The 25,300-nt window shown below is 44.4% G+C and overlaps 1 protein-coding gene, 1 long non-coding RNA gene and 5 other non-coding genes across 9 annotated transcripts; 2 read left to right on the forward strand and 5 right to left on the reverse strand.

Annotated features, from left to right (window-relative positions):
- Positions 1 to 8,399: 8,399 nt before the first annotated feature.
- On the reverse strand, positions 8,400 to 8,976 carry LOC138243316 (uncharacterized). Its single transcript, XR_011192102.1, has 2 exons — positions 8,855 to 8,976; positions 8,400 to 8,627 (listed from the first exon to the last, which is right to left on the reverse strand). It is a non-coding gene; the product is annotated as an uncharacterized lncRNA (long non-coding RNA).
- A 621-nt stretch (positions 8,977 to 9,597) lies between these two features.
- On the reverse strand, positions 9,598 to 12,597 carry LOC138243265 (zona pellucida sperm-binding protein 3-like). Of its 3 annotated transcripts, none has more exons than XM_069198810.1 (9): positions 11,945 to 12,590; positions 11,728 to 11,843; positions 11,546 to 11,652; positions 11,290 to 11,464; positions 11,095 to 11,212; positions 10,796 to 10,896; positions 10,646 to 10,719; positions 10,221 to 10,487; positions 9,598 to 9,793 (listed from the first exon to the last, which is right to left on the reverse strand). In XM_069198810.1, the coding sequence occupies exons 1-9, from the start codon at positions 12,500 to 12,502 to the stop codon at positions 9,768 to 9,770; spliced, it is 1,542 nt and encodes a 513-aa protein (XP_069054911.1). In that variant the 5' UTR covers positions 12,503 to 12,590; the 3' UTR covers positions 9,598 to 9,767. The 3 variants fall into 3 exon arrangements, with proteins under 3 accessions (XP_069054911.1, XP_069054912.1, XP_069054913.1); XM_069198811.1 differs by having other exon boundaries at positions 10,230 to 10,487; positions 11,945 to 12,588; XM_069198812.1 differs by lacking the exon at positions 9,598 to 9,793 and having other exon boundaries at positions 10,370 to 10,528; positions 11,945 to 12,597.
- A 5,268-nt stretch (positions 12,598 to 17,865) lies between these two features.
- trnaw-cca (transfer RNA tryptophan (anticodon CCA)) lies at positions 17,866 to 17,937 on the reverse strand. Its single transcript has one exon. It is a non-coding gene; the product is annotated as a tRNA-Trp (tRNA).
- Positions 17,938 to 22,870: 4,933 nt separating this feature from the next.
- On the forward strand, positions 22,871 to 22,942 carry trnah-gug (transfer RNA histidin (anticodon GUG)). Its single transcript has one exon. It is a non-coding gene; the product is annotated as a tRNA-His (tRNA).
- A 574-nt stretch (positions 22,943 to 23,516) lies between these two features.
- Positions 23,517 to 23,589, reverse strand: trnav-aac (transfer RNA valine (anticodon AAC)). The gene has a single exon. It is a non-coding gene; the product is annotated as a tRNA-Val (tRNA).
- Positions 23,590 to 23,698: 109 nt separating this feature from the next.
- Positions 23,699 to 23,771, reverse strand: trnaf-gaa (transfer RNA phenylalanine (anticodon GAA)). Its single transcript has one exon. It is a non-coding gene; the product is annotated as a tRNA-Phe (tRNA).
- A 1,024-nt stretch (positions 23,772 to 24,795) lies between these two features.
- trnad-guc (transfer RNA aspartic acid (anticodon GUC)) lies at positions 24,796 to 24,867 on the forward strand. The gene has a single exon. It is a non-coding gene; the product is annotated as a tRNA-Asp (tRNA).
- Positions 24,868 to 25,300: the final 433 nt, after the last annotated feature.

Below are 25,300 nucleotides of genomic sequence, written 5' to 3' on the forward strand. Positions count from 1 at the left end.
CTTAAGCGGGAAAAAAATCACAACATCTCGCATTTCACGTGTTTAATGTTAACTGTGTCAGTGGTTGCCTCAGTGATTGATGGCTCTTCTCCCTCGCAGGGTGACGGCAAACTTCTTCAGAGAGGGAGTCTCCCACGCACGGCTTTTCTTTATCAAGAGCTGAGACAACAGAGACAACAGAAACAGACTTCAAACTGACATGAATTACTTCTTGAGCGTTTATGACCGTCTTTAAAAGCTGAGAGCAAGTGAAAAAGTCTTTAGAAATGAGGAAATGACTGCTGACAGTAAACAGAGCTGACGCTCAGCTCCAGACAAGTGCTCCTCGTTAGTATAGTGCTGAGTACCCCCGCTTGTTGCGCGGGAGACTGGGGTACCTTTCTGTGACAGGGCGCTGAAACACACTTAAAAAGTGTGTACTGTGTACTACGTTTCGGACTAGTTACGGCGGTAGAATATGGAGATCATCTCCAGCTTTGAGCTCAACTGCAACAAGAAGTCATGCTAAATGTAGTATTGTAACGCTTACGGCCGACAAGCACTGTGTAAGAGCCAGCGTACCAGAGCGGGTGACGTCACCGCCCTTCCCTGTGATAGCAGGACTACAGCTACTGGGCTGTAGAGAGATCTCTCTTTAGCTCACGGGGCTAGGTCACTGCAGAGAGACGCGGAAGTCCCGGGTTCGAGCCTCCAGTCGGGATGGGGCCGACCAGATGCGGCAAGGGCGCCTGCCTGAGCCCCCGTTGCGTTACAGTATAGTGAGTAGACATCGCGAGACAACAGAACGAGAGAGTAGAAGGCGGGAATATATGGTGTAAGGGCGTGATCTGTGTAGTTAACAAAATAGTTAAAATAATATAAAAACGTCTCTTTATTAAGATACACAACATTTATGGCGACGAGAGATGAGTGGTTGACGGACTCAAAGCGAGCAGAACACTGCAGATTTTAGTTCTCTTGCTGGTAGAAACGAACTTCTGAATTTTCGGACTTTTCGTTTAGCTTGCGCCATGGAAGATATGGCAGCCGCGCCGAGAAGCTTTGCTTATGCCCGGCTTTTTCCACCGCTTCTACTGAACCTCGGAGCTCCGGATTTGAATAAGGAATACAAGATATGGATGGAGTCGTACAGATTATTTTAAATAGCCAGTGGATCTACAGAAGCTCAGGATGCCGTAAGACGGGCTACACTACTGCACTGTATCGGGGCTCCCGTGCAGCGGATTTTCGCCAACCTCCCTGGAGAAAAAGGTACATATGAACAGACTGTAGCTGCCTTAGACGCTTACTTTACACCGCGGAGAAAAGTGGTTTTGGAACGGCATAAATTTAGGCAGAGAACTTAGTCTCAGGATGAATCTGTTGTTGCTTTTGTGACTGCACTAAGAGAACTGGCTAAATCTTGTGACTTTGGAGTATTGGAAACTGACATGTTAAGATATCAACTTGTGGAAAAATGTGCACATAAGAGACTATAAATTGCTGCAGGAGGAAGGGCTGACTTTAGAAAGAGCTCTTACAGTCGCTAGAATTCACGAATTCATGCTCAAGCAGAATCAAGAATGCTTTCTGACCACAGTGACAAAGTGACACTGAACGGGGCGTTCGCTCAAACTTTACAACCAAAAGCCCAACAGCAGGACGCAGTCATGCAAGAGATATAGAAGAACAGGGGACGGCTGACATTACATGTTACAGGTGCGGACTAACAATGCACAAAGCAGATGAATGCGGAGCGTGAACAGCAAAATGTCTACACTGTAAGAAAACAGGACATTATGCACACGTCTGCAGAACATCACGTCCGAGTTTAAGGACAGCAACATCAGAGATTGGAAGCTAGGGAGTTTCAGGTCTGTGTTTTTATTATAGGTTCAAGAAAGTCTGAATACCTTTGCAAGAAGTATTTCAGAATCCCACTCAAATCCAGTACGAATGCCGCATAAATCTGCATTGTACAATTAGTATACTGTTTGTCCTGAATCAAACACGCCTTATGAAGCATTTCTAAAACAGGAGAGATCGTTAGGGAATGCGTCTTCCTGTAAAAATAAAATGACTTCAAGGGCACTTAAGCAGAGGTGTGAAAGCCTGCTCTACAGAAGAACTATAGCCAGAGATGCCAAAGTTGCGGTCGTTTCCACGCTTTATAAAACAACTACGTCAAACAACAAAAGGTGAAGAGCTGCTGTTGAGAACAACGCGGCCAAGCGCTCTAAGGAGCTGGCTTAAACCTCCAGGCTCTTCAGGAGCATCTGTTGGAGTCACACTGCTACAGTGTATCGCCTTGTTAAGTATCCCTTTTATTGTTGTTGCTGCCTCCAGGCGATGTAAACCAGATTCAGAAAAAAATAATTTGAACAACATTATTCCCATATTTACTTGAAGGCGTGGTGGACAAGTGGTAAGGTGTTGGTCTCGGAAACCGAAGATTGTGTGTTCAAGCCTCTCCCGTGCCTGTTTTATTTGTCTCCGCTTTCCTTTGGTTTCAAAGTCTTCAAAAACTCCATATGTAGGAGTCTCAATAGTAAGAGAGCATAACTGTCGCCAGTGATTAGTATTCTTGCATATCCTGCCTTGTTTTTTAGTCGACAAAGCTTGTCTCTCTTCACACCCATCTTCCGAATGATTGCCTCAGCATTGGAAAGGAACGTGCGCTTGGTACAGCCCCCCACTCCACGGTCTGATCACAAACAAATCGGATGAGCTGTCAGTCCAGGTTGGAAGTAACGTTCGAAATCACTAAAAATCTGACTTAGGAACGAGAAGACCGTGTTTTTTTAAACGATAAAATAATATACTGCCTGCAAGACTATGTCAAGTTCAAGTTCAAGTTTATTGTCATTATACTCATACACAGGTATATGGTATAACGAAATGCTATTTAGCTAGCTCTCGGACATAAGTAGTACAAAGAAAAAAACACAACAACAATACAATTGTATAACAAAAGAAAGACAGAGACAACAACCAATGTGCAAAAAACAACAACAGGCAGTGTGCAAAACAACAAAAATGTAACAGGTTATGTGCAAAACCATGCATCAAAAGAATGAAATAAAGGGATAGAAATGATGGGGAGTGAGCTTTTGACATGTATGGTAGAGGTAGATTTTCAGTGTGTCTGGGTTTTTGGTAAGAAAGAAGGCACTGTGAGGCTCAGATCATAGGTGAGAGGTGAGGAGAGAGTGAGAAAGGCTGGGAGTTTAATAGTTTGATAGTGCGGGGGTAAAAACTGTTTCTGAGTCTGGTATTCCGGACCCGAATGCTCCGGTACCGTTTTCCATGTCATGCTAAACGCCACAAATTGTGTTCGTCCATTTGTATCAATCATCCTAAAGTTACGGAAAATTGCATGCGACTGGTGCAATCAGCACACATTTTTTCAGGATAGTCGAGCAGTTTAAAACAGCAAATTCACAGCTTCGTGTCTTATAAGCTTTGTGTTTCACTCTCCAAATAGAGGCATGGGTTCAAATCCCACTCCCGACAATCAGGCGTTTTACCCTGTCTTTTTTACCTGCCTTTACACTGTTTCAGTCTTGTTGTGCTCGCTGACAATCACAGTACGAGGAAAACGGAGAAACTGCTTAGCAAAAACATAACGGACAGAAAAAAGCTTAGTAAACACGTGAATGTGATGAGCAGTAGTAAGGTATGCATTCAAATGTTTAAGGCTGATTTATAACAGCAGCAGAAGAAAGGTGCAGCCTTTGTGAGAATTTGCGGGTTTTTATGCTGCTTGGACTTCTTTCAAGCCTATGAAGTGACCCCCGTTTTATTTTCATTTTCAAACTTCAGAACCGAATAACAAAAAGGTTTCATGTGTGGCAGCATTCCATTGCAAATACCGTTTTCACGATGTATTCAGCGACGGGAATGAAATATTTTAGTGCTGGCTCAAATGCGAGGAATTTCAGAAAAACCTGGAAAAGCAACGCTTGCAGTAAATGACAAATGTAAAGCGTGTAGTCAGCATGAACAGAACAACGCAATGCTCTGTAAAAACGATCTGAAGCCGCAATTACTCTTTTATCTCAGGCAGTTCATTCCGATACGATGTTTCCGCAGAATAAATGAAATGCCGAACTCCAAACATGTTGTTGTCATTATTGTTACTCCTGCTGCTGTAGTTTTCCCAGTGGGCAAAAGACGTACAGATGCAGCCATTCAAAGTGTGCGGTACAGACACGTACCGCAGGTAATTGGCTGCGGTATCGCGTATCATGACGCAATATGACGCGGTCCGTGATTGGTTGACCGACAGGGCACTCGTGTTCCGTTGGTCTGTTGTAGAAAGACTTACTGTAAACGTCTTTACTGTGCCCGTTGTAGATATTGAATTTTACCACTGAAGGGAAATCTTAGTAGCTGAGCATAGAATAGGAGCATACTGTAACGCGTGTGAAGGCCATAAACGATATTAATTTTAGAACATAAACATACAGTATATAGCTGGTCTTGGTACTTTAAAGAAAAAAATACACACCAGTATTCCATTTCTCCCTAAACATTCTAAGCATCTAAGTCTTTAACTAACGTGATACCGGAGTCAACAAGCATACTTTTAGAATTTGATTAATAGGGAATATAATATGGAATCGCGTATCTAAAGAATTTAATAACGGTATAATTATATTCGTGTACTGCGACAGGGCTGTGTAGGGCTGTTTCGCCTCCCTGTTCATGCAATTTGTCTTGTAGCATACTGGTCTAGGTGCGTAACTAACAATGCACAGGTTGTGTGTTTGAATCTAGCTGGTGACTTTTCTTTTAACAAACATTTCTTCGAAAAAATAGAATAGCGATATTATGGACAATCAATTGACTTTTATATTTCAAAATATTGCAACATGATCGATTCTAAGTCATTTTTGATAACTATGAATAGTCACCTTCTTCCCTTTAAAAGCTAGCAAGACAGGTTTCGATTCACATTAGCTGGTGAGCCTTGTTAAAAAAACTAATGATAATATAACATGCCACTGTTTGTTCATGAACAAAGTTATACTGAGATTTCCTTAGATACGCGATTAAAAAATAAATAAAAATTTGAATCTCCTGCGGAACACATTCCATAAGAATCAGCGGTTTTACAGTATATATCGCCTTTAAAGGTGGCTTCTCAAAATGCTTTACGGGATAAAAACAACCAGAACAGCAGCAACAACAATATTGTATTTCATTGCACTTTGAAAACCAAGTAATAACTTAACTATACAGTACGTGCAAACATTTCGTATGTTGCTGTCGTGAATGCCTGTGTACATCACGCAAAGTACATCCTGAAATGCCTCCCCCTGTTCAATCCATTGGAGCACTTGCTTGAGTCTTTCCTCTGTTTTTTAGCCTTATCATGGGGCATGTGTTGGTTTTTCTGTATCTCCATCCAAGCCTGCTGCGTACTCTTCTTATCGATGTCGGGCTAATGTTCGCACCGAGGTCAGCCCATAGCCGTCTTTGGACTTGCATCGCCGGCAGCTCATCATTTTCATCAGTCAGCTTGTCGATAGCTCGCACAATAGGACTTGAAAAAAAAGAGATCAACAGTTAGTTTTAAAAATAATGTGCGTAGTTGTATTTACATGCAAGAAAGGTATTTTTAGAAAGTTATTTACCTTTGAATCGTCCTCAGTTTAGATTCTCTTTGCCTCCTCTCCGCTTTATGATGTCGTCTCACTGTGCTTTCACAAACGAAGATGTCCATCGAAGCCAAATGCTGTACAATGTCCCGTGTTGACTTCCCGTTTCTTTTCATCTTCATTATTTGGTGTGAGAGAGTCTTCGTGATTTTGGCCATTGTCCGTCTCCTTACCAAAGCGATACAGTAGTGCAGCTTGAATTCTGTACCTATATACTGTATGGTATGGTACAGATAAAACTTACACCATACCGATGAGCTTATACCGGGGAAAGACTCCTATTTTATTTAAAACACAATACGCCAGGAAATGTGTCTGATGCATTAGCAAGTTAAAACAATTGCGTCGACAACCTGGGCGTAACAGCAGTTCCTTTTTCTGATCACTTGCTCTCTGGATACACGTCTCACCTGTCCTGTTCTTTGTTTTCCTAATTTGCTGATTATGCCTGCTGCGATCCACTCCTACCCTCACACCTAAAGAAGACTATTTTAAATTTCTTGGCGCGGTTCATTGTGCAATTAACCCTTGTATGTGCTGTCCTTAAGGTGATATCTCATAAAGGTGATATGTAAAATAATATTTTTTATTATTGTTATAGAGAAACATGATCAGATTTTCCCCGGTTCAGAAAAAAAAGATCTAAAGTATACTAGTTTGTCACTAGTATACTTTTAATACAGTCTTTGCTGTGCTCTTGAGGATCCTTGTGATATTTCGAGCTCTGGTTGGATGATAAGTGTCGCAGTTTAAATAATTTTTGTAGTTGGAAATTATGAAACGCTCTGTTAAAAGCAAGGGAGTTTTTGTGTCCTTTACAGTAAAAGAAAATGCCTGACAGAGAAGGGCTTGGACAGATTCCAAGTGCATTTTTGCAATTTACATTGCATTGTGCTGCTGTAATACAGTTTAAAATAATTAAAAGTCTAAACAGTATCAGCTTTATTTATGGGTTGCAATTTAAAAAAAAAGTCAAAAACCGCACTCAAAATGCAATTTAGAGCTTTCTGGCAAGAGGAGACACCCCAATTAATAATGTAATATGCCCCTGTTTGTGCATGAATAAGGTTATACTGCTATTTCCTCAGATACGCGATTACAAAAATTTAAAAAAAAAATTGAATCCCCGGCGGAACCGGGCATCCATAAGAATCAAGTAATAGGTTTATTCCACGCTGAAAAAAGAAAGCAAACACATTCCATAAGAATTGGCGCTTTTATATATCACCTTTAAAAGGTGGCTTCTCAAAACGCTTTACAGGATAAAAACAACAATAACATTGTATTTCATTGCACTTTGACAGATCGTCCTTAAATCAAAACAGTAACCCTACACCATTTTATTTTTTCAAAGAAATGTTTGTTAAAAAAAAAAGTCATGGTTGTAGCTGGATTCAAACACCCTACATGAGATATACAAGTCAGTAACCTAGCCCACAGCACCACTGGCAAGGTCGCATGAGGTGTGTTGAAAAAGCCCTAGAGAAACAGTATCAGCAGACATTGTACAGCGTGTACTATTCTTGTGTTGCGGTACATGAATATAATTATATCATTATTAATTTCTTTAAATACGCTATTCAATATTATATTCCCTTTTAATCAAATATATACTGTATGTTTATGTTCCAAAATTAATATCGTTTATGGCCTTCACACGCGTTGCAGTATGCTCCTATTCTTTTTATGCTCAGCTACCAAGATTTCCCTTCAGTGGTAAAATTCCATATAAATATTCAATACTTAAACGGGCACAGTTAAGACATTAAATATACATATACATACTGTATACAGTACAGTTTGCATACAGTAATATGTTTATGTTCCTAAATCAATCTCTTTTATGAGCATGTGATGCGAAAGGCATGGTGAATCGGAAATTCTCAAAGATTACTGTACTTTGCATGATTGGAAACAAATGAGTGATTGCGAAACGCTGTGGTGTTACTTTTACAAAGACGGTCAACGAAAAAAAGAATGTGGACCAGGGCAATACTTTGAGTTTACAGGTTGTCCAAGGTCATTCATGATTAATACTATTAGTAATATCTTCGTTAAAGACTTTGATGGCGACAACTCAAACATGAGAGGTTGTGCTTTATTAGCTCCACCTTGTGGAAATTCCGGATACTATTATTTTACTTAAGGTACCACGTGGTATTATGAGGTACTATACGAGAATTTATGGTAACTCGTGGTAGGCTGCGTCAAGTGCACAGCAAAATAATGAGGTATCGCCTGCTCGTTTTGAATGGCTGCATCTATATACAGTAAATTTTATAATCACATAAATCAGCAAATTTCTTCAGATCTTCATCTGTAATTATTTATACTCTTTCCTAAATTTAAGATGGTTTTCTCCACCCTATTAAAATTGTTCACATCCAACATCCACATTCAATTAGACAGAATGTAATTGATCATTTAGAGCAGAATGTTTTCCTGAAGTTCAATGTAGATCAGTTTTGTGTGACAGTAATGACCACTAGAGGACAGTTTTTGGACGGTGAATTCCCTCCCTACCTTTCTTCAGCTTGCTGTTCTGGATCAGCTGCCCCGCTAACAGGGCAAGCACTACAAAGAGCAGAGCCCCCAGCAGCAGGAGGACCAGGGGTGAGATGGACAAGCCTGTCTGGGGTGTTGTCCTGGTGCTGCCTGAGCAAGGAGACAGATCAGAAAATGAACTTGTGTCTTAATCTTGTGTTCATCTGTACAGAGACTAGAAACTGGGGATTTTACCCGTCTTCAAGGAAGAAGTGCTGGTTGAAGTAGGAAGAGCAGTAATACAAGATAAAATGATTTTGATGAGGAGATTCACAGCAGTTCTTCTGTATTTCTTGACAAAAATGAAACAGAGAGGCCATGGTTTATAGACAGCAGTACTCCTGAGAATCAGCAGCAGCATTTAGACGAATGGAAGCGTCTCGTATTCCCTTCTGTCAACTGCATTACCCGTCATCATTGGATGGTTTTGAGATCCCAAACCTGAAGAAAAAGGAAAAGGGATGGTTGAGATTCAGAAAGCACAAAAGAGGTCATAGCCAAGACAAATACACACTACATTAATATAGAGCATTTAATAGCCAGGGCTCACACTAATTGTTTTTCTAATAGGCAGAATATGTGTTGGCTTCTTCATTATTATTTACATCTGTATTCCTGTAGTGAGAGCAGCCCTGAACACCCTGAGACCTCCAGCTGCTCCCACTCACCTGTACAGGTGACCACAGCATCCTCCTTGTGCCAACAGTCACTCTGTCCCAGGGGAGCATGCCAGCAGTTCCGCACGTGAAGCTCACTACCCCTGCAGTTCACCTCAGCCAGACAGATGGTGCTGTTTCATCTTCCAAATGAGTAGTTTCCCCACTGCATTTAGCTGAAGAGAAGACATCCGTGCCTTGGAGTCTCAAATCCTGTTCCACAGCCTCAGGCCAGGAAACATGTTCAAGTGAGTTTACAGGATGTGGCCATAAGTTGATAAAGTAAATCAGTTCTTAAATTGTTTCACAGGTATGCGCCACATAACAAGATAGGGGCTACATACACTTTAAAAAAAATAATAACCAATCGCGTCAGTGCACTGAACCAGAGAGTAGCCTAGCTGTATTCTGCATTGATGTTTAATAGATGTTTCAAGCCAGGAAGGAAGAAAATAGACTGGAGCATAAAGTGGTAGCAGAGTGGTGGCTCTGTGACTAAGGATCTGTCCCCGTAACTGGAAGGTTGCCAGTTCAGATCCCACAGCTGGCAGAGGAATCCTACTCTGTTAGGCCCCTGAGCACGGCCCTTAACCCTAACTGCTCCAAGGGTGCTATACAATGGCAGACCCTGTGCTCTGACCCCAAGGTTTGCTCCCCGTCTGTGTCTTCACAGAGAAAAGCTGCGGTATGTGAAAAGATGAATTCCTAATGCAAGAAATTGTATAGGGCTAATAAAGAAACATTAAAATTAAGTGTCTCTGTCTGTTAATCAGCTTTATTTTGTTCTCTAGACCACTGGTCCCTCAGGTTAGCTGGAGGAGGTGCCTGCTCTGGGAGGGTTGAGGTATATCACAATGGCTCTCGGGGTACAGTCTGTGATTACTCCTGTAACCTGCAGGATGCCCAGGTAGGCTCCAGACTCCCACTACCCTCTGAATAAGGAAGTGGCTCCTGTCAATTGAGAAAGCATTTAATCTCAAAAACACCTTAAATATGAGACCAACAGCAAAAGCTTTGTTTTTAACATGCTGTTGTATTGTTCCTGAAGCCCAAATAAGTGCAGCAAGTCAGTCATGTTCCCCCAAAACTCCCATTATTTTAGGTTTGATGAAAAAGTGCATAAAGACTTTTGTTCAGAAATCAGATTAACTACAGAGTGAAGGGTGTGGGTTAATTCTTTGTGATGGTTTTGGCCTTATGAACCCACCCCTCCCTTTTTTCCTGCATACATACTTCCCAATTAACTGTCACTGCTAGTGGCAGAACAAGTTGTCACCTTTCTGTGCTTTTGGTCATTAGAAATATTACAGTCTTTGATAAAAAGACTTACTTTAGTCTCCTCATGTCTTAGTGCTTAAACTGAACCTAGGTACATTACCCCACTTACTACTCCAGCCGCCCCCCCAGCTGAAAAGGGGGAGGGGAGGGGGTGATGATTCTCCAAAGTCCTCTGCTCCCTCCACATCCTCACTGGTGCTCTCAGCATCTTGTCCTGCAGCCTCTCTGTCCCCTCGAGCCCCCTCAGCATCTTCACTGGAGCTCTGAGGGTCTCCCTCCTCATCCTCAGTCCAGGCAGATTCCACACCCAGAGGACCCTCTACTGGTGCCACAGCCACCCTACTGCTGGTCACCAGGCTCCTGGTACCTGTGGACAAGCAGCACCCAGCAGCGAGGGATCTGCTTCAGCTGGAGACCAACAGTGATGCTACTCATCTAAACAGCCACTTTGCCCAGGAAGGATCATTCCTCATAGTTCTCTGTTGGGCAGAGATGTATCAACAAGGGATAAAGAACCAGACCCACCTCCATTCTGTCTGCCAGCACACCTGGACTCACAGCAGACACAGACCTCATGGTCACCATACAGCTCCTCCCACCTGGAGGAGAGGAGGACAGGTGAGGTCCCACCTGGCATGTCCCAGAGCACCCTCAGCAGGCTCCTTGCAGAAGTACCTCTTTGCCTCCCTGTTGTAGGTGCAGGACTTGGTCCCTGGTGTTGCTTTAGCAGGAGCCACAGCCATGACACAGTGCATGTACAGCTCAGTCACTTCATGCTGCAAGAGGGATGGTCACAGCATTAAGGGATCAAGGCCAATAGAGGGACAGAGAAGGAACTTCTGCCATCAGTGAAGGCAAGCTGGCAGCTCTAGGCACTACAGCTGCCACAGTCTGGTTCACATCTAGATCATGGATGGAAAAGCAGACCATGAATCAGTAGAGCAGGAAGGCTGAGCAGCCTTTGAGAGCAGTACCTTCCTGGACAGCTTCTTCTGGAAGAGGAAGGCATCAATTGTGAAGCGGAGCACATCCTTCTGCTTGGAGGGGACAAACCTGGACAGGCAGCCATCTGCCTTGCTGTCCACCATGCACCTGGGGACAAGGACAAGGATGAACCCCTGCAGGCTCTCGGGGCTCCTGTCCACCTCTCCTCCCAGAAGGGGCCGTACCCCAAGTTGTCGATCACGGGGAAACGGGGCTGGGAGTGCTGGTCCGGTTTCTCCGTTACGTAACACAAGTGAATGTACAGCCTCTGCTCCGCTGTGGCAAAGTAGGCAGTGGCCTGGAAGTACATGGGCTGACCCAGGAAGTACTCATCCTTAGGAGAGAGCCGGACCCAGTGGGCTGGAGAGAGAGAGAGGCAGCATTACACCTGCACACAGCACCCCCTGCAGGCAGGTGGAGCCACTCGCTCAAGGAGCTTACAGTTGGTGGTGAGCAGGACAAAGCTGTGCTTGTTCTTCAGGTCCTTGAAGAAGGTCCTTCTCCTGGCCCACGTGGGGACATAGCCAACCTTGTAGGAGTAGTGGAACCTGCAGGACAGAGGGGATGAGGGGCTTCTGGACACTTTCCCAGCGGCTTCTCAGCAGCAGCAGAGCCCTGCCTACCTGTTGTAGGAGCACTTGACCGGCACAGAGAAGGGAATGAAGCGATGCACAGGTGCACTGGAGGAGGGCGGGGCATAGCGGAGAGTGTTGGAGTACACCAGGCGGCCCTGGACAACCTGCAGGGTCACAGAGGAAGGGATATTCCCAGGAAAGGCAACCCCGACACTGGCCCTACAGCTCACATCGATACACTGCCTGTAGATGAAGACCCGCTTACCGATCGCTCGGTGCCGCACTCGTGAAGCCCGTAGATGAAGTAGAAGTAAAGGCGTGTGGTTCGGCTGACGCTGCAGTTGCCCAAGGTCACCTCCGATGGCCGACAGCTGAAGCCGAACAGGAGCCGACTGACCCTCACGTACATCCTGCTGGAGTCGCACCACACAGCCACTCCTCGGGTGCCCCCGATGGCCGGGCGAGCCGGCTGCCGCCCTCGCTGGGGAGGAAACAGGACGCTCTTGATGTAGGCGGGTAAGGGGCGGCTGCCGGCTTCGGGCTTCATCTTCTCCTTGTCGAAGTAGGGCGAGTACGCGTCTCTGGACACGGGAAGGCGGCGAAAGTCGGGAGCCAAGGACTGCGAGTCGTTCTCGCTTGCAGACAGGTCTTCGGAGGGCGCATCTGCCAGGTTCAAATCCTCCGACTGGGCTGCGTCTTCAGGAGCCGGGAGGTCGGCCTGGAGCGCCAATTCCCGAGAGTCCCAGCCAGCCGGCCCGGCGGAGATCAGTGCGGGGAGCCCGGCCCCTGCGCACAGGCACAGCACAAAGAGAAACGAGCGCATCGCCAAATTGACGTCCCGCTAAACTGCTACAGAAGTAAGACACATAAACCACCAAACTGTGTTGAAGCAAGAGAGCATAAAGTGTGAACGCGGTGACTAGGTTTTTATACTAGCAGGACTATGCTACCACACACATGGTCGCACTACCGCTCAATCAACACAATCAATTACACACAGAGACCCGAATTGTTCTCAGCGTCTAATTAGAACCTGCTTCCAGTCTGAGGCGGGACTCCGTGAAGCCGCCTGAACACTTTCCCGTGTGTATCTGACCCCAGCGGAGGAGTTCCACGTAATGTCGACAGAATGAAATCACCCACACGTGTAAAATTTGCTCAGATTAATTTATTGTTCAATTCGTTTCTAATTTCCAAAGACAGTGTGTTAAACTCGCTGTCAGACAGAGTACGGAACATGCGACACGTCCGTCCACACTTTCTTTTATCGAGGGGGCTGTTCTATCAACACGTAATTTTACAATAATATTTTTACTAATTTTCATGTGTAATTGCATGTCATATTAAAATGTGTAATACAAGCAGTTCTTTGCTTCCCAGTAAAGAAATACTGATCAGCTTTTGACATGTTCTGATAATAATTTGTCTGATTTCTCAGAGATTGCTTTTGCTTCGCAGCACTGAGAACCAATGGAAGCCCGTTTCCGCCAGGGAGTAAAAAAAAACGCACTATGGTATCTCAGAATTGTGACTTAGAATCTCAGAATTGCGACCTAAAAACTCAGAATTTTGACTTTATATCTCACATTTGCGACTTCGAAATAGCCCATATTTCATTGTCTGTCCTTTTGTTATTGTAACGGATTCGGGTTCTAGGGCTTGTGCCCTCGCCGCTCCCACCCTACTTCGTGCCTCACTGTATTGGCTTGAATCCAGGCCTTGCTAGCTGAGCTAAAGAACATTTTAGATATAAAGTCGGAGTTCTGAGTTACCAAGTCGCAATTTTGAGTTACTTAGTCGGAATTCTGCGATACCATAGCGCGTTTTTTAACTCCCTGGCAGAAACGGGCTTTCATACATTTCAATTAGTCTGATCAGTGTAGGACAAGTTAATGTAGAATTATTACTTTGTCTCTTGTTCGTATATAAATGAATGTCTCTGACAACTTAATGTTAGTTTTTAATTTAGTTTTAGTTTTACGATGTAGGTCAAACGTTGACATATGCACGAGTATAGGAAATGTCTCACTCCTGATTCAGCTCATGCTCCATAGGAGAGAAGTGATTCCTCCTGCTTCTCGTACAACCATATCAGAACAGAAGCCCGTGTCACCCGGCTCTGATTCAAGAGCAACTCACATCTTTAGCCCCTTTTTTTATTCGTGATCATAATTTTCTAAAGTTATGATCAATATTGAACTTTTTCTAAATAAAACGACAATAATCAAACATACAAAGTATTAGGAGTTGACAGGGTGCCCCTTTGGAATAGTCGTCAGAAAATGTGAGAAAAGGAAAGTTACCTAAGCTCTCACACACAGCATTAGAGATTGGAATCTGATTGTAAAAAAAAAAACTACCTGTCTCCCCTTCATTTAACGGTGCTGTTGTTTTTATTTTACATGTTGTTAGCATTTTAATGAATTGTTAAAAGATTGATACACAAATCGCTAAATAAGAAAACGTAAAAACCCAACTGTAAGCAGTTGACCATTCATATTCCTGAATTTTAAATCCCTGTGTTTATCTGTGTCCAAGTGCCTGGTGCAGCTATTTTGAAAGCAGAGTCTATGATTTATTGCGGAAGCGCATTTTTGCCACCCAGGAAAAAAATCTTAATTAATAAATACCAAATTATCTCCTAATTACGAGATAGCAACGATGTCATTTGTGTGTATGAACAACCTGTTACATTTGCAATGGCAGTACCTACAGGCTATCGAAAGGTTTGCTGGCACTGTGGGTTTAGTTTTCCTGACAATGTGCATGCTGAGAAATGCGCACGGACTGACTTTCTTCTCGCATTGAAAATGTTACCGTTTGTACCTCATGTAAACAGTTCTAACCATTAGCACACTCATATATATCCTGAATCAAGAACGAATGTGACCTAGAATCCATTGTACCGCTTCAAACTGAAAGTCAGATATGTAGTCTCAAAACTACATAACTCAGGATTTTTTTCCCTTGATGGCAGCATTGGCTTCTGTTATTTAGATTCAACACTGAAGAGGTTGGTTTTGTGTTTTTAGCTATTGAACATAACTGGTAAGTTTAAGTCAGTTCTTGTAACTCTTTCCGCTCGAAAGCGCTGTATTAATACCGGCGCACCTGTCTCCACAGGAAAGTTATTGCTGTTCCAAAACCAATGTACTGCAGCTTGTGGCCACGTGTTCCTGCTGTCAGCATGTGAAACCATGTTCTTCCACCGCTAGAAATATTACTGCTCTAGTACAGGAGTAAAAGAAGAAACAAATGCAAACACCGTTTAGAAAAAACACACACGTCTCAGGCCTTAACTATGACAAGGATGGGATTTGAACCTAGACGAGCAGAGCACAGTGGATTAGCAATCCAAAAAAAGACTCCTGTTTAATTTTCTTTTTGCTTGCTCGATTTGTAGTACGCACCTCAATCCTTACAACCGGCAAACAAAAGGGCTTCATGTGCCACAGCATTCTGCTGCAGGTACGGTTTGCACCGTGTATTGGGCGAACCCGAATGAAATATTTCAAATATGTGAAGAATTTCATGAAACCTGAAAAAAGAAGATCACAGCCAATGTCAACAATTCGGAGCCTGTAGGCAGCTTCAACAGAACAAAACGATCTGAAGCCGCAATTCTTTCATAGAGTGTTGTGACACTCTACGCTGTTGCTATTACTGCTATATCTGCTGCCGTTGCTTAAAACTCTACTCAGCGGGCAAGTTAGTTGTACAAGGAATAGACTACTTTGAGCCGTCCAAATTCCATTATGTGAAGTTAAGCTTTTTTTTTATTAATAACAGCATTAGTAATACAATGCGTGCTCAGAAACGTTACTTATTAGCTTATGAAGCAATAGTGTTTCGACAATTTGCGGTCTTCAAAAAGTAAACGCTGACGTTTTTATACTTCCTTGTGAGCAGATCACCTTTGATTTAGAAAAGGAAAACTTACTCCCCTGTTGCTTTCATTGCAATATCTGAATCGAGACCCAAGCGCTAAGAAAGCTGAAAAACGCAGAAGTCATAAACCCGATTTTAATTTAGATACACATTTTCTAATGCAGCCTTCATTACAAGACAGTCTATTTCTCGAAAGCGTGTTATGTAAAAAAGAGAAAAACGAAAATATATGGATGACAATATTAAAAACCTGAAGATTTTACTTTTGAGAAATTGTCATTTTATGTATCTAGACGCTTTTCAACCACTGCTTTTAGAACTTTGCTTTGCTTCCTGAATCATTTTCAGTGTTATAAACTGGGTGTGGAGATAACGATCAGTTTGTAGAGCAGTTGATAGGCTGGAGCTGTTCAGACTACTCTTGTTATTTCTCAAACGCTTCCATCATTTTTCTTTCATGCTAGGACGCGAGTGTGTACATGTGTTTGGTTTTCGTTTCACTGATTCTCATTGAAGATTTGGGAATTAACGAAGAAAGAATCAGTAACCAGGAAGGCAGAAGCTTTGGTTCTCAACGATCTTGAAGACGCCCATGTAGAGCAGCGTGTGATGATTTGTACTACAAAAGACCAAGTGCTCAGTGACGTCTGCGTTTACCGTTGAAACTTTTCATCTCAGGTGCAAAAGCAGTTGTGTTAAACATAGCTGAGTGGCGCAGTAGAAGCGTACTGGGTCCATAACCCAAAGATTGATGGATCAAAGCCATCCTCTGCTATACATGTTTAATGCATGACTGATAAGCACACCATCAGTTTAATGATGTGCATTGAAACTCATTTCTTCTCTCGTGTGTGCAAACTTCACAGTTACGGTGCTCTTTAATCTTTACAAATACGCAGATGCCCAAATGTTTCTTTGGTTGTTCTGACATCCTTTATAGATTCCTCAAATCCTTCAAATGAACATCCATATCAGCACAGTTATGTTTATATCTTTTAAAATTAAAGTACATACAACAAAAATATCAATATTCATTTGTACTGTGCTCATTTAATAATGATTGTCAAGTTCTCCAACAACTCTGTGTTATAATTTTAAAATATTTTTGCTAAGGATACAGAACGGGTGTATAAGGCATTCTAACTACAGCCAGCTGAAGATAAAATTCCACACGTGAAAATGGTTTCACGCACATTTCCTGCAAAGTTCAAGAGGGCTTTTAGCGGAGATTATGTTTACATCGAAACAATCCGAAGCGCGTCCCTGATCACCAGCCCTTTGTATAACAGCTGTACAAAGACACATGCATAAGGAAATGTTGTGCATAAGGAAATGCTGTGTTTAGCAGAAGTGAGTTAACATGATCCGTGACCTAATTTACCAGAACAAATACTCACCCAGCAAGGTCTGCTTTACTACAAGAGAGAAGTAGAGTGAAAGACGTGATCATTTCACGCCGTTGTGGAACAAAACGCTTTTTTCTTGGAATTCTAAATCAATTAGAAATTCAGAGCGACACATAAAGGCTTTGTCTGCTTAAAAGTGATGATTTTTAAAAACTGATAAAAATGTAGAAAACACGTTTCTCACGTAGAAATTTAAGATGGGGGTGGGGCTTTACTAGGAGCGGCGCTGAACTCACCATGGTGCAATTCATTTACGTGACGGGCTAGTGGTTTAATGGATAACGCGTCTGATTTCGGTTTATTAGATTGTCGATTCGACTTCTACCGGGGTTGTGTGATTTAAATCAGGCTCCTCAGAAATAGATGTCCGTTATGTAAATGAACCCCACCTGAAAGCAAACGTTGGGTCTGGGTTCCTTTCTTTCCTGCATGAAATAGCAAATCGTTACAAAAAAAAAACACCAACTAATGTCCAATGGCGTTAGTCATTGAAGTAAACATGAATATACTGTAAGGTCTTGGTACATGGGAGTGGATTTCAACCACAATTAAAAAAGGGCAAATTATAATTACAGGCTTCAGACACTTTTTCAAACAAAAGAGACCAAACACTCCCTAACTTTCAGGTTTGCTTGAACCTGTAACAAGAAGGAGGTCTGAAACTTCCATTCTCTGATGTCACTGTCTCTAAAGCCGGGCGTGATGTTTCACGTATGGGCAGTGTGCCTTTTCTCTTGTCGTGTTCATGATGATTCGCTGCATAAGCTCCTGATTGGGTGTTCTGTACTGCGCTGTTACTTCGTTCAGATTACCTATGTGGTGTACAGATAAAACCCGACTGCGTGGTGTAATTTCCGGGTTCGGCACCAGCAGCACCTGCAAACTCCTCAGCTGACCTCGACGTGATTTGAACACGCAACCTTCTGATCTGGAGTCAGACGCGCTACCATTGCGCCACGAGGTCACTTGCGACACCGGGGTAAAGTTAGCTCGAAGTTCGAAAACGATTTTGGCACGCCTGTAGCGCTTTCACGAAACCTCTTAGAGTTGCAAGAATGCTTGTTTTGTGTATAAAATACATTGTGGATGCTTTCTCAGCCTTTACTTTTTCGTTTTTATGACATTTTTTTGACCAAGCACGAATATTCTTTTGTCCATATCTTCGCAATGGAAGCACAGAACGCCGTCAAACCAAATGCATTTTAAAGACCACGACTTGTGGATATTTCCACACTCTTTACATCAAACTATCAGTGAGCTAATTATCTTTTTTTAAACCTCCGGTTTTTCATCGATGCGTAATTACGCACGAACTGGAACCCGGGGGACCGCTGTGTGCACACGTTCACAACGCGAGAAATACTGTTCAATACGGCTTCGTGCGAAAAACCCGTATATGACCATAGGAAGCAGAACAGCGCAGTCTCCCATTACCCAGACTGTAAGCACGGGAATAAAGCTTTGTTTGATTTCTGAAAACCTTCCTTTACGCCCTGTTTTCATTCAGGTAAGGGTCAACTATATTGAAAATACTACTGACAGCAGGAAGATTAAAATATTCTTTACTCAGCAGCTTATTAAAAACAGCTCCCATGATGTTCAAACCGATTTTTTACACAGAACACTGACACAGCTTTGCATTCTGAATCTCTTTTTCTCATGCTTTTATTTAATATGGCACAATGCACTGGGATAGGGGTATTCTGTTCACAAACCAATAGCATTTAAACCACAGCACCCACAATGCTGCAAGTGTTTTGCACACTAAGCAGGTCCTCTGACTTTTTCCAGCTTTGTTTTGAGTTGTGGAACCTTTCTTTATATTTTTTAGGATTTTCTGAAGATAACACTACAGGTAATACACTGGGACAGGTGGGTCATCTTCATGGCTCAATAGCATTTCAAATACAGCACCCACACTGCTGTACCCAAGTGTTTTACACACCAGACAGGCCCCCGAACCTCGTACAACCTTGCTGTGGCTGTGGCCCCTTTCTTTAATTTTTTTATGATTTTTCGAAGATAACACTTAAGGTAATACACTGGGATAGGTGGGTCGTCTTCATGGCTCAATAGCATTTCAAATACAGCACCCACACTGCTGAAACCAAGTGTTTTACACACCAGACAGGCCCCCTAACGTTATATAACCTTGCTGTGGCTGTGGCCCCTTTCTTTAATTTTTTATGATTTTTTGAAGATAACACTACAGGTAATACACTGGGATAGGTGGGTCGTCTTCATGGCTCAATGGCATTTCAAATACAGCACCCACACTGCTGAAACCAAGTGTTTTACACACCAGACAGCCCCCAGAACCTTATACAACCTTTCTGTGGTTGTGGCCCCTTTCTTTATTTTTTTAATAAGAATTTTAGTTTTTCAATATGGCACCATTAGACAGGCGGTACATGGGGATTGGGGGGTGCTATTCATGAGTCAATAGCTCTTCAAGCACAACAGCCACAGTGCTGCAACCAGGTGTTTTACACCAGACATTTCCCCTAACCTTATACAACCTCGCTTTGAGTTGTGGAACATTTATTTATTTTTTAATTGTTTTTTTGACTGTAATCAAGTGTTGTGCTCACTAGGCAGGCCTCCTGACCTTTCACAGTCATGCTTTGTTGTGTGCAACTTTAATTATCTTTTTAGGATTTTTTGAACATGGCAACGGGTGGGGGGTGTGGGGGTGCTCTTCAATAGCTTTTTCATCTATACACACAAACGGATGTAACCAAGACACTCAGAACCTGTCACGCAGGGGCTGACTGCTGAGGATAGGGATCCAATGCGGTGCCCTTGGTAGGGTTGGCGCGAGACGCAGGCGTAGTCGGAGTAAACAGGCAGGGGCCCGAGTCCGGGAAGGCGTAGTACAGGCGTAGGCACAGAATTGACAGGCGAAGGCGTAGTCGAGGGACTGGCAGGGGTCGGAGTCCGGGAAGGCGTAGAAGTTGCGTCGGTAGGCAGAGGCGTAAATGAAGAGACAGGCTGGGGTCAGGATCCGAGAAAGCGTAAAACAGGCGAAGGTACAAAATCGAGTGGCTAAAGCAGTTGTCGGAAAAGCGGGGTCGAGGTCCAGGGGAGAAGTCATAGTAAGGCAAAGGCGTAGTTAGTAGGTAAGCTCCGGGAGAGAATCTCAAATCGGAGCAATGACCGGGGGACAGATGAGGGTTTAAGTAGAGGACTGATTGACATGTGCACGTTTGGTATGGGGAGAGCTCGAGGGAATGCGGGAGCGCTTGCCTGCGTGAGGGAGATTCATGACAGAACCAACAGAATCAACCTGAACTCATAGAAAAACAAGAATGCCCCCGAGACACCTGAATCCCCCTCCTGGACCACTCTGGTATCAACACCCCCAAACCCATCCATACCAGCTTACAAGATTCAGAATCGGTGCAACCCTCCAACCTGGACCAAGAGCAGGATGGGACAAGAACCTGCACCACACTACGTACACAGGTTTGTATTTTTGGCTGAAGATGAAAATGTCTAACATAGATTGTTTTGGTTCTAGCAAACAATAAAAATAGTTGTTAAAATCCAAACACACATAATGAGATCACTCTCTGTCAGTATGTGTAACATTCTGGGTCTGGGCTCCTCTGTATTTGGGCTAAAGAGAGTTCAACAACATTTATTAAATGCACTGACATCATAATCTGACAAGATCCATTGTTTAGGGGAGACTTGACCACCCACTGTCCCCCTGGTATCGTGAAGCTCATTGTCCTTTAGCTTTCCAAAACCAGAATCACTTGGGACTCCGGGGGGATCGGTGTATGCAAAATATGAATTCCTTATGCAAGAAATTGTATATGGTCAATATAGCGATCATATCTTATCAGCAGATGGTAATCTCCAAGGAACAAGTAATAGGTTTATTCCACGCTGAAAAATGATCAAATGATTGATGAACCCAAGTGATTTGAAAGAAATGTTAAACAACTCAAAGCAAGGTTGTATAAGGTTAGGGGAGCTGTCTGGTGTGTAAAACACCTGGTTGCAGCACTGTGGCTGTTGTGCTTGAAGAGCTATTGACTCGTGAAGAGCACGATGTACTATCCCCATGTACCGCCTGTCTAATGGTGCCATATTGAAAAACTCATAAAAAAATAAAGAAAGGGGCCACAACCACAGCAAGGTTGTATAAGGTTCTGGGGGCTGTCTGGTGTGTAAAACACCTGGTTTCAGCAGTGTGGCTGTTGTATTTGAAATGCTATTGAGCCATGAAGATGACCCACCTGTCCCAGTGTATTACATGTAGTGTTATCTTCAGAAAATCATAAAAAAATAAAGAAAGGGGCCACAGCCACAGCAAGGTTGTACGAGGTTCGGGGGCCTGTCTGGTGTGTAAAACACTTGGTTTCAGCAGAGTGGGTGCTGTATTTGAAATGCTATTGAGCCATGAAGACGACCCACCCGTCCCAGTGTATTACCTGTAGTGTTATCTTCAGAAAATCATAAAAAATTAAAGGGGCCACAGCCACAGTAAGGTTGTATGAGGTTTGGGGGCCTGTCTGGTGTGTAAAACACTTGGTTTCAGCAGTGTGGGTGCTGTATTTGAAATGCTATTGAGCCATGAAGACAACCCACCCATCCCACCTGTAGTGTTATCTTCAGAAAATCATAAAAAAATAAAGGTTCCATAACCCAAAACAAAGCTGGGAATAGTCAGATGACCTGCTTAGTGTGCAAAACACTTACCTGCAGCATTGTTGGTGCTGTGGTTTAAATGCTATTGGTTTGTGAACAGAATACCCCTATCCCAGTGCATTGTGCCACATTAAATAAAAGCACGAGAAAAAGTGATTCAGAACACAAAGCTGTGTCAGTGTTCTGTGTAAAAAGTCGGTTTGAACATCATGGGAGCTGTTTTTAATAAGCTTCTGAGTAAAGAATATTTTAATCTTCCTGCTGTCAGTAGTATTGTGAATATAGTTGGCCCTTACCTGAATGAAAACAGGACGTAAAGGAAGGGTTTCAGAAATCAAACAAAGCTTTATTCCCGTGCTTACAGTCTGGGTTATTGGAGACCGCGCTGTTCTGCTTCCTATGGTCATATACGGGTTTTTCGCATGAAGCCGTATTGAACAGTATTTCTTGCTTTGTGAACGTGTGCACACAGCGGTCCCACGGGTTCCAGTTCGTGCGTAATTACGCATCGATGAAAAACCGGAGGTTTAAAAAAAGATAATTAGCTCACCGATAGTTTGATGTAAAGGCTGTGGAAATATCCACAAGTCGTGGTCTTTAAAATGTTTTTGGTTTGAAGGCGTTCTGTGCTTCCATTGCGGAGATATGGACAAAAGCATATTCGTGCTTGGTCAAAAAAATGTCATAAAAACGAAAAAGTAAAGGCTGAGAAATCATCCACAATGTATTTTATACACAAAGCAAGTGTTTTTGTAACTCTAAGAGATTTCGTGAAAGCGCTACAGGCGTGCCAAAATCGTTTTCGAACTTCAAGCTAACTTTACCCCGGTCCCTCCCACAGCGATGATCAGCTCGTCTCACACGCGAGAAGTTTCGGTTGGAAACAAGCGCCCCCTCTTCTCGCACGTTTTGCACGTTCGAGTAGTTTTAATGCGGCTCTTTCGTACACGGTGCTGATCTTTTGGAAAGCAGGAGGCAAAACCGAGTCGAACCGCCTGGGTGAAAACCAGGAACCCTAACCGCTAGACTATATGGCAGCGAACAACCATGCTGTTCACGGCATCAAGCAAGCAAACTACATAAATATGAGAAAACACGCAAGAGAGTTGTCACTCAGAGTGTCGAAGGGTCGATGTATACTGGGGCTCAGTTGAAATGCAACGTCAGGACTTTTCCGAATTATGTCACACGAAGAGAGCACAGCCCTTTCCGCCCTGCCGCGTGTGTCTCGGTAACTCGCTGTGATCGTATAGTGGTCAGTACTTTGCGTTGTGGCCGCAACAACCCCGGTTCGAATCCGGGTCACGGCAGAATAGGGGCGTCTGCTTTTACTACTCGCGCGAATGAAGGCAAAAAAAAGCCAATCGACGTGAACGAACGGCGCTTTACAGAGGAGTACTGCCTGACTGGATCGTTGATGAACGACAGAGGCCACTCCGACCTCTTCTCGGTTTTCTTCAATGACTTACTAAGGATCTTCTTCACATTCGCCCATGCAGGGGAAGCCAGTTACACCAAAGCAAACGCAGGAAAGTGCATTTCAAGCAGAGACCAGGAGGGACTTGTTTACACCGAGAGTGGGCGGAGAATGGAACAATGCGCCCAGCCCTGTTGCTGGAGCCGATTCTTGATGAGCTCTTGGGCTCACTAAGAGGCCCCCGCTGGATGCTAATCTTTCTGTTGTTCTTGCAGGTCCTGCGCTGCTTTTGAGCCGACAGAGCTCGACCTGGTCTGTCGGCACAGCCCAATTGCAAATGATCGGCTCCGCGTACAGAAGGAACGTGCGTTTGGTACAAGAGTGCACGAAGGCACCGGAAATACATTGGGAACAAATGACCGGTCGCTCAAGACCTCTGTGAAGTACAGGAGCGTGCAAAACGAGGCTGTTTCCGCCCGGTCTCGAACCGGGGACCTTTCGCGTGTTAGACGAACGTGATAGCCGCTACACTACGGAAACCTGTAGGGACTGCTGCTGGTGTCTCGCTTGCGTTTCGGGCTGAGAAAGGGACGCGTCACTTTAGGCAGGTGGCGCTGGAGAGAGGAACAAAGGGCGCGATGAAACAAAATGCCGAAACCCGGGATCGAACCAGGGACCTTTAGATCTTCAGTCTAACGCTCTCCCAACTGAGCTATTTCGGCAGTGCGCAAAGCCCACAGCCACCTGCTCCAGCCTTCCTGTGTTGTGGCATGAGCGCACCAAGAGTAGCGGGAGAGTGTTGCAGGAACGTCACTCAGAAGGAAAGCCACCCAGCTGCGCCCTCTGAGCTCTGTCCAGCGCATCTTCCTCGCATGGACTCCTGCCTGCGACGGGCAGGAAACAATTAGCAAGAACAGAACGACACGCCATGGGTGTCTCATGACCGCACCTTAGGTTGTGACACGTGCAGGTGTGAGGGGTTGCCGGGCTACTTTGGAGCAGAGCTTGGGCGGAGGGGGGGCGGGAAAGCAGACAAAGAGGTGACACCTCAAGGTCTGCACGATCACAGCTCTCCGCCGCCCCAGGCTTCCGCTCGATAAGCTACTGGACACACCCGCCCCTCCTCACACAGACCGTGGAAAAGCCCCCGAGTGGGAGGGCTCGCTCTTCCTCCCAGGAGCTCTTGGACACGACGCCCAGACAGGGCGCGGGGAGCCGCCGCCTGCAAACACGGCTCCAGGCAGGACTCCACTCCGCAGGAGCCGCAGAGCAGAGGAGATGAGGGCAGCTTAGCTCCTGTGCAGAGACCTGAGCTGTTGTTGCTGTGGATGCTGTCTTTTCTGCACTCGGGGTAGGAGTGAATGTTGAGTTGCACTTAGAAATGAAGCAGAGCACTTCAACGGCACGGGTGTGTGTGTGTGTGCGCCCTGGTGATTCTGGGAGACAGATCGAACCTGGGCTAAAAGAGAGGGGGCTTAGCCCTCTTCCATTTGCTAGTTCAAAGTTGTACAACCCCTTTGTATCTGCTAGGCGGCGCAGTCGTCGTGCACAAAGAACACTTTGAAAAGCGTCAAAGGCAAGTCATTCCGAGTTGGTCGTTTGTGTTTTCCGTTCAGACGCGAAATGCTGACATGATCTCTCGGCTCCTCGGTTGTCATTTCTGCTCCGTAAAGGGATCACAGCACGCGTCGGCTTCCAGCATGCTGGGTCGGGACACGATGCCGGGGGTTGGAGAGAGCGATGTCTTCCTCGTTAGTATAGTGGCAAGTATCCCCGCCTGTCACGCGGGAGACCGGGGTTCGATTCCCCGACGGGGAGTAGCTTTTCTTTCACCTCCTTAGAGAAATGACTGCCTTTCACTTCTCTGTTTTCTTTCACAGCGTCGTGCACCTTTTCATTGCTCTCGCTTTCAGAGCCTCCGCACGGCAGTCGACTCGACATCAGGAAGCACATTGAAGTGAAAGCAGGAAGCGCTGCGACATGCACTGTGCAGATCCCGCCACACTAAGAGGTGAGTGGGTCTGTTCGATGCACAAAGAACGCTTTGAGAAGCGTCAAAGGCAAGTCATTCCGAGTTGGTCGTTTGTGTTTTCCGTTCAGACGCGAAATGCTGAAATGATCTCTCGGCTCCTCGGTTGTCATTTCTGCTCCGTAAAGGAATCACAGCACGCGTCGGCTTCCAGCACGGTGGGTCGGGACACGATGCCGGGGGTCGGAGAGAGCGATGTCTTCCTCGTTAGTATAGGACCTG

The sequence above is a fragment of the Lepisosteus oculatus genome, chromosome 14, assembly GCF_040954835.1.
Source record: "Lepisosteus oculatus isolate fLepOcu1 chromosome 14, fLepOcu1.hap2, whole genome shotgun sequence".
In the NCBI taxonomy this organism is placed as follows: Eukaryota; Metazoa; Chordata; class Actinopteri; order Semionotiformes; family Lepisosteidae; genus Lepisosteus; species Lepisosteus oculatus.